The sequence below is a fragment of the Ambystoma mexicanum genome, chromosome 8, assembly GCF_040938575.1.
Source record: "Ambystoma mexicanum isolate Mex_15411 chromosome 8, UKY_AmexF1_1, whole genome shotgun sequence".
Classification (NCBI taxonomy): domain Eukaryota; kingdom Metazoa; phylum Chordata; class Amphibia; order Caudata; family Ambystomatidae; genus Ambystoma; species Ambystoma mexicanum.
In genome coordinates this window covers 894,335,023-894,348,860 of record NC_090929.1, presented here as the reverse complement: position 1 = coordinate 894,348,860, position 13,838 = coordinate 894,335,023, and the positions used below count along the sequence as shown (strand labels likewise).

Sequence of the window (13,838 nt, the reverse complement as noted above, 5' to 3'; positions counted from 1 at the left end):
GGTCAAGTTTCTAGCTCCACTACTACTGGTTAAAAAAAAAAGAATTGGCCCGCAACTTTGAACCCCATTAGGGGTACACTAAGGGGGCTTGGGAGCCTATGAAACATGCATGCAGAAATTATTCAGTCCTAGTAAACAATTGTTGAGACCAATAGTGTATCATACAACACAGTAAAAGGGAAGGGGCATATTTCTTCTTATTTTCATTTGAAATGGAAGATAAGACAATCAACACTTTATTTGTACGATCTGAACAGTAAAGGATTATTAAGTGTCTGGGAACCGAATGCCGATCGAACAGCAGAAAATACTAAAAGGTAACCAGACAGTCCTACTTTCAAAAATACCAAACCAATCTTAGTTTTATAGGTCAGCAATTAAATTATTTTGCAGTGCAGTCCCTATATCACATCAACCCCCCCCCCCCCCCAAGCCCCCAAAAGGCTTGGGACCTGGCGTGATGGCGCCACAAAATGACTGAGGTCATGGGTTTAGCATGCTCCAATAATAGTGTGGAACCATGTTCAGGATAGAGGAAGCTGATTATCGGAGCTGAGCTATACCACGATGACTCCTTAAAGATATCTGGGAGCCGCTCATAATTAAGGACATCTAGAAAGACGAGGTATCTGGGAGAAGATGCACATCATTCGCTTGTCTGCAAATCTGCTTCAGTGCATTTTAAAGACTTCTTGCTAAAAGTCAAGTAGTGTTTGCCAAAAAGCAGAACACCTTGTATTCAGGCTACTTTTTATTTTGGTTTGAATGGTGTAGTATGGAAAGTAGAAAATGAGCCCCATTTTTGACGACACTTAACTGGATCAGGAGGCAAACCAATATCCAATGAAAAGTAAATTCCTAGATGGTTGCAAAGCACTTCAACAGTTAGCTATATTTTAGCACCCTGTATGATGGGAGATAAGGGAACGGAGGGTGATTTACACAACACGTGTACTGTGAAGAAGCTGCGCCTGGAATCAAGTTGTCTAGGATCCACTGCCAGAAACGTTACCGCCAGGCAATAATAGCTTAAAAAGGCATATTAAAAATGGAAAACACTGAGGTAAAATGCCTGAAAATAACCAAAAGATACTTTTAAACCACATCTGAGGGAGAGATTGTGACCAAAGACACCAGAGTATAAAAAAACTCTGAACTGTGCCAACCCCAAAATGAAAAACCTATCCTGAATTATAGCTCTAAAACAGTAAAAACTTTAATCATTACAGACTGCTAGTGTGGTTCTTAATGGTGATTAACAAGTGTTACAAAAGGGCGTACCCTTGGATTCTACTGGCCTGGATAGACAGCCTTCCAAGTCATTTTAGAATGACCGTGGACAACACCTCCACCTACTGTTAAAATAAAGGAAGCAACTGAACATTCCTAGTCCTGGCTGTTGTGTGCTACGAGGCTGTTCCGATTTTACAAAACACTTTCACTGTAATTTTGTCACTATCACAATCATTTTCTGCAAGATTTTGATGTCTAGACTTTAAAATGCAAATCAATCAACTGGAAATCTATTTTCCGGGGTTGGCCACCCTTCTAGAAATACTCTGTAGCATCAGATAAACAAATTAGTCTTATTAATCTTAAAATCGACTTTGAATACTTTTCTTCATTTACTATAATCCTTTGGATTAACTGACTTGGGTCTTTACCTAGGGGAACATGCACACTTCAAATTTAAATGGCATATTGTTTTCATTAAAGACCAAAAGGAAAATGTTCTGTTGATGCTCCGTCTACAAGAAGACATTAATGCAAGGTATACAACTACAACTTTCATGTGACTGAATTGTCAAAATGGAGAAGAAACTCCATATCTATCTTTTTCCTTAAAATAATTATCGAAACTCTGACCACATCTTAGATTGAGGTGGAACCGCAAATAACACTGAAGAAAAGGGTCATCCGGCCAGGGTGATCATTAAGCAATGCTTTCCGCTGGATAGTTCTAGCTGTGGCTTTTGTTCTCATATGTGTTGTGTATTTCTATAAGGGTCAGTCATTCGAGCTACTTAAGATAACAGGAAAAGAAGCTAATTACCCAATACCAGACAAAGACTCCCAATATCACTAGTACTCAGTGCAAACATGATCCATTGCTTGAGAAGGATGCGTTAAATGGTAAAGTAAAAGGTTATGCGCTCTATTAAAAAGATGTGAACTTCTAAGAACAGTCGAAATGTAAATCCCTTTTTTTTTTTAAAGAAAGAAAATAAGCATTCCTACTGTGAATCATCTATATTTATCATGTTTGCATCTGCCCACATTTCTGAAATGAGATCAAGTCAATGTATTTATGGATATTTTGCATAGATTATAAAACCCCATCTCCTGGAGCATTCAGCCATGTCTGGCCACAGTAAAGTCTTACAGACCACACCATTTCTCCAAAACCTGTAGTCGAACAGGACAGAAAACCTAGTATTCTTGTTGTTGAAAGAACCCATTTAGCGACGGGTAAAATACAAAAAACACTTATTATGAACTCCTTACTTATGAGCCCACAGAATGCAAGTCTAGATCTCGAACAGCAAAAGTATGTCGACACAGAGCATCACTTGTATGTCAAGTGTTTTACTGCAAGTACTCAAACCCTTTCTCATGTGGACTTGCGTTTTGACGAGTCGATAAAATAAATCTCAATTTGTAAAATGTAGCAATATTCTTCTTCCTCTGTCAGCACATACAAGCCATCAGTGACACCCGCTGTCCTTTCTGATTTCATAACTCAAATACTTGGTGATTTCAATACCTTAGGCTATTGCAATAACAACTCTACATGAAGACTTTGTTTTTCAAGCAACAAAAGGGCACATGCTTGGCAGCTGTAATTCAGTAATATTTGACAAGTGTGAGCATCCACATACTACTTTCATTCTATGTTGGCACATCCTCCAGTCAGAGTAACACAAAAATAGGATTTTCCTTTACCTGTGACCACTAGCAATGTTTCCAATTGGTCATGGTGCAAGTTTGTCCTATACATACTTATCCCCATTTGATGAGAGTGAACCGATACATACAGTAGGCCTCTTAAAAAAATGACTTGCAATTCTAGATAAACCATCCTGCGCACACATTCGATCCTCAAAGCTCGGTGTACAGGTTTGGCATTGATATTTTGCAATGTGCTGAGAAGAACAAGCTATTAAAACAGATTATATCCATAAATGGACAGAGAAACTATACAGGTTAGTATTCAAATTTATTTGAACATTATGTATGAACGCAAAAAAATAATTTGAAAAAAAGCTACTGTACTTCCATTTGTGTTTGCATGGGGTCTCATTTTGAATAGAAATGTATTGGAACTAGATTTTATTTATGAGAAACGTGTGCAGTCAGATGTTTTGATACTCCCTCATAAGAGAAAGCTCACCCGCCCGTCCTCTGACATTATTTCTTGTGCCTGGTCTACAATGGGCAAATGAGCATTCACTGAGCCTCAAGAGGAAGTCCCTGCCAAGCAATGCCATCTGTTCTCAGTCCTGGGACACAGATTCAGAATGGGACTACCCCTGACCAATTATCTACAGGATGAAAGGTAATTTTATATGTTAAAACTCTCAAGGTTGTCGATAAACCTGGCACTACTGATTGGTTGGAAAACGTGAAGGATAGATCAACAGGGCGGTGCATCTGAGTAGCTCGTAGGCCAGTTTCCGGAGGTTCGGTGCTTGACAAGCAATGTGACAGGTCCATACCGGCCTTTCAGGGTTACTGGCCTGTCAGGAAAGGCCCCATGCTCCACCCCACACATCAGTCCCCCTCACCAGCTGCTTTAAACAGCAGTCACAAATAGCAGGTTGGTTTGTATCACACTGGTTCAGGTATGTTAACTAGCAGCTTGCATAAATAAGGCAATCTGTTTCAGCACACAACAGGAGCGAATCAGAAGTGCATGACCATAATAGCAAGCACATCTGGACCGATCAATGGAATCACTAGTGAATGTCAGGGGTGGGGGATGGGGGCAGTGAGGAGACCATTTATACGCAAAGCCCTACGGAACAGATGGTCAACATTTAAAAAGGCAATTTATGGGACTGCATAGGTTATGCACGCCCACCATTATTTTGGCGACACAATTAGTCAATACTTTAGGTCTGCACTATTTAGCATGCGAATCATTTCTGTGACGAGGATATCATTTTTGGCAAAATGGACGGATGGACGGAAAACGTTTTAAGGGGATGTTTGCCTAACATTTTGTTGTGAAAGTTTATAGGCATCATAAGGCAGGGCACAAACTGTTTGGTGATAAGAAAAATGCACAATGAATACTGGAGAGGGTCGCAGCTAATCCATAAGTGGCACTTAAAAAAACAAACTATCGGATTTCACATAGGTTAAATGATCTTTGTACACAGTGAAGGAAAATAAAAATACTGCACTTTTTTTTTACACGATTTTCAAACCTGCGAATACAAAGCAAATTCTAAAGTATTAGCTAGATGGTTTACTACACTAATGAGCAGTGCATAAAGTGTGCTAAGTAATGCATTCAATGAACTCTGCTAGTGGCCGTCTCTTTTCCAAGGCAAGATCTTTTTACAAGCATCAGAATTTAATGCATCTTAAGTTTATGTTTAAATGATGCATACACTTTGAAATTTAACCTATCTTTTGAATAGGGGCATAATCAGTTTACCTAAAAATGTTTTACGAGAAAGGTCAAACTAAAACCCTAACCCTTGAACTGAATAAACGTGGGTCATGTGGACGTAGGTAACACATGTACAAAACCGTTTCCCTTTTTTGTCACTTCGGTTAAACTGTGCATCACGTGGTAATAGGCACTTGAACTAATATCAGATGGCTTTATCAGTTTCTGTGGTTGACCTTCCAAAACAGACGGCACTGGAGAGGACCACAAAATTCTTTGGGGTTCAAAGGAGAATTATCCTCAGAGAGTCATGAAGTGAAAAGGGTGGGAAAATCCAGGAGCAACCACTCCCAATGGGTGCCTTTTCGGGAGCCTATTTAAAGTCTATCAACTTCAAAAGCACATTCTGGAGAGGGTGAGACCAGGAATGCATCGTTCTGCGTGATGACAAACTCAAAATCAGACCTCCAGCTCAAACATGAGCAACAAAGGAATTGGCAGGAACTGGGGGAAACAATATGGCAACTGGTGCTTAATGGCAGCCCTGCTATACTTCAGAATCTACCGAGCCATATGCAGACATACAATATATGTACACTAAACACTAAAAAGCAAATCACAAACTTCAATTCTCAATCCATGTCCTTGAAGTAGATACTGCTTCTTTATGGCTTTCACAGAAAGCAACGCAATCTGAACATGCAAATTCATCAGCAAGTTCACTGGACTGATGCTGAAAGCGTGGATATTCGTTTAGCTTAAAAGGACAGCTTTACATTTTTCCAGCAAAGGCTGTTTGTGTAGTGTTTATACGATCCACACCTGGAGGTAATGCTCCCAGCAGTCAGTCAAAGTACAGGAGGAAGTCAATATTAGCAGCCCATAATACGTGGTAACAAAGCAGATCTTGAAGTCCATCTTTCCATTCGCACTTCCATCCACCCCCCCACCTCTGGGGTGGAATTAGTCTTGAGTCGCAGGATTTTATTCCGTCAAATCTTCACATCCTGCGACTCTACCATTTTGGCAAGAGTCTTCTTGATTCTCAAGGCTGTAAGTCTAGATGCGGGGTTGTGTGCCCAACATTCAGACATCAATTTCAAGATGGCTCTTAAACACTGAAAGAAAAGAAATGTCACAATTAACACCCTTTTCTTAAACTCGCAACTCCCAGCCAATAGGGTCTTTCAATATTTTTAAACATCAGAAAGAGGCTAATAGAAGCTAATGCAGTGAATGTTGGAGGACACATCTATGGTCCACAGTAAAAAGAAACACAAAGTCCTTCATTCAGGCATGCTGTGTGCGGTGAGCTGGAGCAAGGAAAGAGCAGATGATAGGAAGGAGAAGAGGGAGAAAACATGTGAACGAGCAATAATTGCAACATGAAGGATAGAATGAAAACGTGGTCAGCAAACGAATGGGCAACAATTGAAGTTGTAGCTACAAGTCTGCCATGAAAAATTCACTCACCGCCTCAATGTTATACATAGACAGCAAACCATTTCTTACTCACCAAGAGTAAAATATTAGCAGTCATTGGCTACTGGCCAGTGCACGTTTTGCACCTTGAGCCAACAATTGGGATAGTGCCATATTATGTAAAAAGATTAAGCAGCATGAGCAAAAGAAAGGGGATGCTGTAGCACATCATGGAGTGTGTTGTATGAAATACACCTGCCAAGATAGCAAGCAATAAAGTAGCCAGTTACCAACAAAAGACACTAGAAAATACACTGAAGAACAATTAGTGTGGTGACCGTGCGTGTTATGAGGAAACTGTACAGACTTAAACCTAGGCGGATTCAGAGACTGGAACAAAGCAAAGATGCTAGAATTAGGATAAACTGGAGAATTCATACTCCAAATAGGCAGTATCAGTTTTACACATTCAAAAATCGGATATACTCAACTTTATAAAAGGATTTTTTTTTAGGGGAAATAGTTGAGCTTCTATCAACTCAAGAACCAAACGCAAGCATGTATCAGAGGTACTAATACCAGAATTAAAGCATTATGCAAGCACATTAATTGGGTAAATTATGTATACGCACGTATTCATTAAAAAGACACAAAATAGTACATAGGAGGAAGCCGAGAAGAAGAAAGTTGGAAATAATGTAAGCTGGAGACATTATTTGTGATGAGTGGACTTGAAGACTTTTAGGGAGATGTATCATTTTTATGCTTCATCCCCTCTCCTAGTGCGACCCCGCCAGCACTTTTTGCTGGACCTTTGGACCCTTTGCCTTATATCCTGAATGATTGTACCCTGTTCCCACTCCTTTTTTCTTATGGGCTATGTCTTTTGGAACTATATTCTCTGTGTTTTACTTTTTCTATTGAGTCTACTTTCCTCCATAACTCTTAAGGCACCTGTATTTTACTTCTGCAGCACACAGCTCCTTCTGGACCGTTTTGCAGGGTTCTTTGAGATTCTTTCTTTATCCTTACTACTGTTCTTAAGGATCGAGAGATACTTTGTATCTCTCCTAAAACTTTATATTCTGAGTGATAGGCACACACCACCTTATGTGGAGTGCCAAGGGGATACTTAGTATTGCCCTTTTCTCTGCTGTGGTTACGTTTTAGTCACACAGACATGCCTCTAGTTATGGCTGGTGGCAGCAGAAGTGTTCTACCAACTACTGTGTTAGTTATTACCGCAGACTGTTCACAATCTCGGTTGTGCACAATAGGGTCACCTACGCACTAACTTGGTGGATCCTTCATTTTTTGCCATTTCTAGCGTGCTTGTTCTTTGTTAGCCCTTCTACGATTCTGGGAAGGGGAGGTCTGTGTGTGCGTTATGCCTTTGGCGGGAACTCTTTGGTGTACCTGCCTAGGCTCCAGGGTGTCCGGGCAGGCAGGAAGTGGGGGAGGAGTTTTTCACTCCCCTGCTCTTTATTTGCGTGAGTGTCTGAATGGAACCAGCTCCCACTGGGGACAGTCACTCACCACGTTCTGTAAACTGCTGAGAGAGATTGCAGAGGAGTGTGCTGCAACTGAATAAAAGGTGAGGTTGGCCACTGAAAATTGAAGTAACCGAAAGATGACGACCAGAGAACACCTGCAGACCTTTTCCAACGCCGTGAAGCGACCACTGCTGTCCTGACCATGTTTTCTGTGCAACAAGAACTCAGAGGACTCCTCCTTCCCTTTGACTGGTGGGAACAACCAGTCCGAAGAGTAACTGCAATCTGAGCCATCTACGGAGTTCCTTTAACTTTCCAGAGATGCAAACAGGCGAATACCAGGAGACCTCTGACCCAATTGAGCATTGTCTTGCCAAGGCCGAATCGTCAAAGTCTTTGCTGAGCTCCAGGTGAACCTCCAGAGACACAACCCAACTCATCCAAGACCCCTCACCAGAGTGCAGCACTACAGGAATCGAAGAATACTAACTCAGCGAATTGTGTCCTTTCCTGATGGCTGGAAGGTTTAGAATGAATCTTAATCTCCGCCATTGCTCTGGGCAACCCTGCAGACCATCGTTCTTCGCCTGCCAAGCCATTACTAAAGGGGAAAGACCATATGCATATCAGGCTTGGATCCCCACCCCCCAAGGGGCAGTCCAGCCCGAACTGCTTGGTCACATCCCTTCTGAACGAGACCACAAGCATCCCCGGACATGTTTCAGCCTTATTGGGCCTCAGCACTGAGTAGCAGCTTGGGTCTCAAGGCTCAGCAGGCACGAGATCCACATCTGGGCATAGCCGTTCCACTCGGGGTGAAAAGCAAAACAAAAGGTGATGGCTGGACGGTTTAGAATGAATCTTAAGCAAGGTGCCAAAATTGCAGACTCACCAGAGAAGTGGATGAAATCCGTGCCAGAGGTCCTCCGGAGACTGCTGCTGAGAGATCCAGTCCATTGTCCTGCCTTTTGTCACCAGACCAAGGAATCTGGAGGTCAGGTCTAGTGATACCACATCGAGTAGAACCCAGCCAGAAACATTTCTTCAAACCTAAGGTACTGTGGGGAGAAAAGGTATTGCTTACCTTGATCCAAGAAGTCCTCCAGAGCATTAGAGTGCAAGTAAAGGTGTCCACTCTTACCTCGGACCCAAACTGCTACTTGTGTCCCTTTTGCGAGTCTTAACAGCGTCTCCACCATAGTGTTATACTGCTAGTATCCTTACCTAGACACAAAGTATGCTCAGGAACCTTTGCTGTTCTGCTGCTTCAAAAGACTTTGAGCCTTCTCTGAACTGTCTTTGAGCTAGGGTTGCGAATTGGATGTTAACTTGCGCTGAAACTGCCTCTAGAACCTTAAGCTCTGCTACTGTTTGACTAACCAACTTTTTTCTTCCAAAAAGACCATCTAATGTGGTTTTGTCAACTAAATACAATTATGTGCATCTTTGTGCGTGTGCGTTATTACCGATAATACGATAGAACTGTCACTAGTGTCAAAAGCTGTAACAATTGTAACCGCAAGCAACTATAAACTAAGCAGTGGCTTTTGAAAAGTATCTCTAAGTAATCTTAAATGTATTGTGCAAGTGCTTCTTTGAATTTCATTGCTAACTGGGTTCAGTGTACTTACCTACAGCTCACATCTTCCTCTTCTGATCAGCCTGACTGCTCTGCCTCTCAAAGTTCCATGAGTAGTACAAACGGATACTAAGAGTTGGGGACCTATATACCATTGGGATAGTTTTATGAAGTCTTACCTCAAGTAGACCTTAGGAAAACTCCCCTAACCAAGGCACCGGAGAAAAAAGAAAAAAAACGGTAAAATCATGAGCACATTTTCTGGGGATGTGGGGAAATAGCTACTGGGAGGAAGTGGGTGAAATATCAATCTGACTAAAAAAGATCAGGTTATGCACACTTATACCTATTTGGTGTACATAAGTAGTATTTTAATGGGGAAATATCTGAATACTTGGCACATGACATTTTCAGTATTATCAGGTAAAAAGATCAGAGTATGAAAAGCTAGAAATCCCCCATTAAGCATGCAACGGCAGGATAACATTTGGAATTATGAAAGTAAGTTAATTTAGTTGGACTATTACATGCCTTGGGATCTGAAATAAATGCAATATCATAATTGAATTGGTAGTGGGGAATCCAGCCAAATGATTAGAGCTTGAATATTTGCAAGAGGTCAACAGCCAGATGGTTCTATACATGGCCAAATTGATATTCTTGTTGAGGGCATGAGAAGAAAATAATGTAAAACAGAAGTTGGAGATCATCTAAAGCATGTAATATATTCATGGTATGAGATGAGTAAATGGAGAGGAAGATGAACTAAACTTCAGATCAAAATGAAACTCTATAAATACCCAAATAAACACACATACAACTCTTTTCAATTGACCAGGAGCTTTTCACACTTGTGACGCGTCCATAAGATGTTCAAACGAGTACATAGGATATGAGGGAAATTAGAAAAGAATTCTAGACAGCAAAGATATTTGGAAAATCATGGTTGGTCAATGTTAAAGGTTGAAAGAGTGCAATACATTACCAAATAGCTGATCGGTTTAAGAAAGTGTTAATATATGAAGATTGCCTCAAAGCCTACTAGCACAAAATGCCTACTGAAAAGCAGCATAAAGAAAAGTGAGGAAGCAACTAGCTAGCTATTCTCACAGAAACTAAGATCGGTGTAACACATTTTAGAATGGAAATTATCCCACAGAGCTTGCATTTTAAACTTCTTTAATATCATGGGTGAAATTTCAAGCCCACTAGCAAAAAGTCTAAATACTATTGGACAGACAAATATGAATGCGAGAAGGATAGCAGATGTTGGAAGGTAACTTTTACAGACAAGGAACATAACATACATGCATTTTTTGATAATGCAAACATCCAGAGTTTATTTTAAACTAATAAGTGGTTTTATTGTTCTTAAGGATTATGTTCTGCTCTGTGCTAATGGTGCAAGGGCACTTTCAAAATACTATACTCTGGTTCCCTTAAGCACCCTCTAGCTAACCTAGTGTAGCAGTGGTCGAGCAGCCATGGTCCACAGCAAAAGAGGGAGCAGGACTAGACTAGAATACTAGTGCAATAGCAATAATGTGAAAAACTGAATATACACAGAGGTGGTTATGACAGTACACTTACATTACTGCTAAGATAAGCCAATGTTCTGCTGCAGGTTACAGATAAGTAATGCAGTTCAGAAAGGCACAGAAAAGCAGCTCAAACCTACTAGTCAGGCAAATAAAAGGTCAACTAGGACAACAATGTACAAGGTTTAGCAGTTTGTACTGCACAAATACACAATTAACGGTGCAGGATACTGGTCACAACACAGAGTGGTACTCCAATGTTCAGAATAAGGACAATATCACAGAGAGGGCTTCGCTTTTAGACTGCAGAGGAATGATGTTCTGGTCCGTGTAAAGTCCACGATGATGCAGTCACAAATCTAATCTGCCATCAAGAAGGGCTGCTTTGGAGCAGGTGCATATGCTGGTGTGCCACAAAGGAGCAGAACTGCTCGAGGTCTAGTACAATATAGATCTCCGGATTGCTTAAGATTCGTCTACGGTGCTGTTAGAACAGTCACATGGAGGCTGTTTGAGGAGTCAGTGTCCGAACACTGCTTTCTAGTTACTATTTGTATTTGGAATGTTATTTGCTACTCGAGGTAAAGAATCGTAATCACCTCTTCCTCCTTGACCGGCGTTCGCAGCTGCAGTAAAGCAACCAAACGTGCCATTTTTATCAAAATGGCCCTGGTTGTTTTTTTTTTCCACCATTTCCTTGTGGAAAGGTCCTTCTTGAGATTTACTCTGCGCGCCAAACCAGGTTTGGTCCCTTTGTTCGCTTTGGTGGGATTCACCTTTGGCTCTAGGGTGTATGGCGGGGCAGGAAGTGAGGTAGGTACCCGGAACTCCCCGTGCTTAGTCTCCTAGGAGACCCAAATGCACTCTGTAGTGATTGGCCGGCTGAAAGTCCGGCAAGGACAGACATCCTGGAATGAATGCGAGAGAACTGAATAAAAAGTGGGGCTTTTGGCTTGGAAGGCAGAGTCGACCATTGGACGAAGGAACCGAAGAACTTGAAGAGGACGCCTGATGCAACTCCTGGACCGTTGGTTTGCCCTATGAAGCCTTGCTGCTGTGCTGAAACTCCAAATTCATATCGACAGCGAAGCCCCTCCAAGGATGCCTTCTCCCTTTCAGTTGGTGGGACCAATCAACTCCAAAGTAAGCCACTTGAACATTCTCTCAGAGCTAGTTGCATTTCCACAGAGTTGCTGCTGGAAACCGAAGCACCAGGGAGAGGAACACCAGACTATGTGTGTTGCTTTTAAGTTGGCCAAGAGCTCCAGGAAGATCTTCTGGACTCCCAGGAAGCAGGACTGACCGAGTCTTATCCCCTCAACAGGGTTCGGGACCCCAAAAGCAAGTAAAGTCCATCTCGACAGCCAGAAACCGCGGTGTTGCTATTTGCGGTAGTCGCGAGGAGCTGAAACACTGAAGTGCCACTTGTTTTAAGATTGCCAGTTGCGAGCGGTGACCGTCCCATTGCAGGAGTCCCCAGAGTCCTCCCCTCTTGTCCCCACGACTGAGGCCCAGGAACAGTGAGATCTGCAGAGCGGCACAGGAACAGGAGTCATCTGCTGCACTTTTTCTTCAATCCAAAGGGTACAGCAAAGTCTGAGAGAACTTAGCTCTTATTATAGAGTTGCTTGCATCTTCTACTGCTCGCAAGCCTAAACAGCTTGTGGCCCTACATGGATTCTTCTTTTCTTCAGAAACTTCTAAAACATTGTGCAAATACTTTTCTACTTATCTACCAGAAGTGTTTCAGCTCATATAAATCTTTGCCAATTGCCTTTGGCTTGACCTGTTATACTGAATGACTCTGCTTAGGGGATCCAAAAATATTTGCTTGCTTAAGAATATTTGTGCTCTTGTTTGTTCTAATAACCTTTCCTTTTGACAAAGTTCCAAGAGTATTCTAATGCAAACAGTAAGATATTAATGTCCCCAGCACCTAACTATTGAAGTGACCTGAGGGTGTAGGTTGTGACTGTGGGCCATCCCAAAAGGGTCTTTACTGGTTTAGAAACTAAGAGTGTGCAGTTTTGAAGTGTATTTGTGTGTTGCTTTTATATTGCTCCCTTCTGAAGAAGGCTTACTCTAACTGATTGATAAATGAATAATTGTTTATTCAAGAAACCTTGTGTGCAAGTGTTTATTTGAATACTAGTCACTGTGAATCGCTTTGCAACTCCCTACAGCTCACATTGACCCCTCTTGAAATAAGCCTGGCTGCTCAACACGCTACCAACCTGTGCAGTACAAGCTTCTACCAAAGGTTGGGTTCTTATTGCCAGGAGGTCAGGGTTGTTGTAATGCACGCAAAGGGTACTGAATACAATCTTGCCTAACACGGTCCTAAAATGCCAGCCAGCCAGCCAGTAGTGGTGGTTGCATTCATGTACTCCTAGAGAGAAAGGACAGGGGAGTTTCAGTAACCTCCCTCACATCCTCCCTTTCCAGACACACTGGAGCCAGAGGCGGGCTTCCGGATTGAAGCCCGCCAAAAGCAAAATGAACTCAGGGCTCAAACCTGGCTCAACGCACAGAGTAAAACCCAAGAAAGACCTCACAAACAGAAAATGGTGAAAAAAGACAACCGGGCTATTTTGACAAAAATTGTCACCCCTGGGTGCTGTACTGCAGCTGGGGATTCAAACTGCAGTAGAAAAGCACAATGGTTGGAACATTAAACCACTGCCACTAGCGATTTAAAGTAGTGAGGGCAACATAAAATTTGACCTGAGAAAGTAGGATAAGGGGCTAGTAGGTAGCCCCCTCCCAGAACTCCCCATACGATGATGGGGTGTGCTGGACCTACATCGAGAAAAAGTAAAGTCAATTTCACTTCCCTATTCTTGGGAACGGTAGTTCACACAAGAAAAGGTATTTAAACCTTTTCAAAAATCTAAAGGATTTCTCTGACACGGCACTGAGACTGCTGTCACCATACAAAAAGTAGATACCTCTGGAGTTTGTCAGACCCCAAAATCAGAGGAAACAGAATCAAAATACAGAAAATGGTCTCACTCACTCCATGGTTAAAAATCAAAAAGTCCTAAAGTCCAACAAAAGAGCTGGGGGTCTCTAAGGTTGAAGGGAATTAGCACGGAAATTAGCCACTTCACAGTTCAGTGTCCTCTGTGACTCCCTCTCTCCCTATTCTTCTTTCCGGACCGACCCACTCTGCCGGACACTCTGAATGT

General features: G+C 41.9%; 1 protein-coding gene across 2 annotated transcripts in view; it reads right to left on the bottom strand.

Annotated features, from left to right (window-relative positions):
* Window positions 1–3,200: 3,200 nt before the first annotated feature.
* Window positions 3,201–13,838, bottom strand: part of BMPR1A (bone morphogenetic protein receptor type 1A) — a 595,030-nt gene continuing 584,392 nt past the window's right edge. For both annotated transcript variants that reach the window (XM_069610776.1, XM_069610777.1), the window contains exon 13: window positions 3,201–5,736. In XM_069610776.1, the coding sequence (XP_069466877.1) occupies window positions 5,611–5,736 (126 nt within the window). In that variant the 3' untranslated portion in view covers window positions 3,201–5,610. The remainder of the gene's footprint in view (window positions 5,737–13,838) is intronic.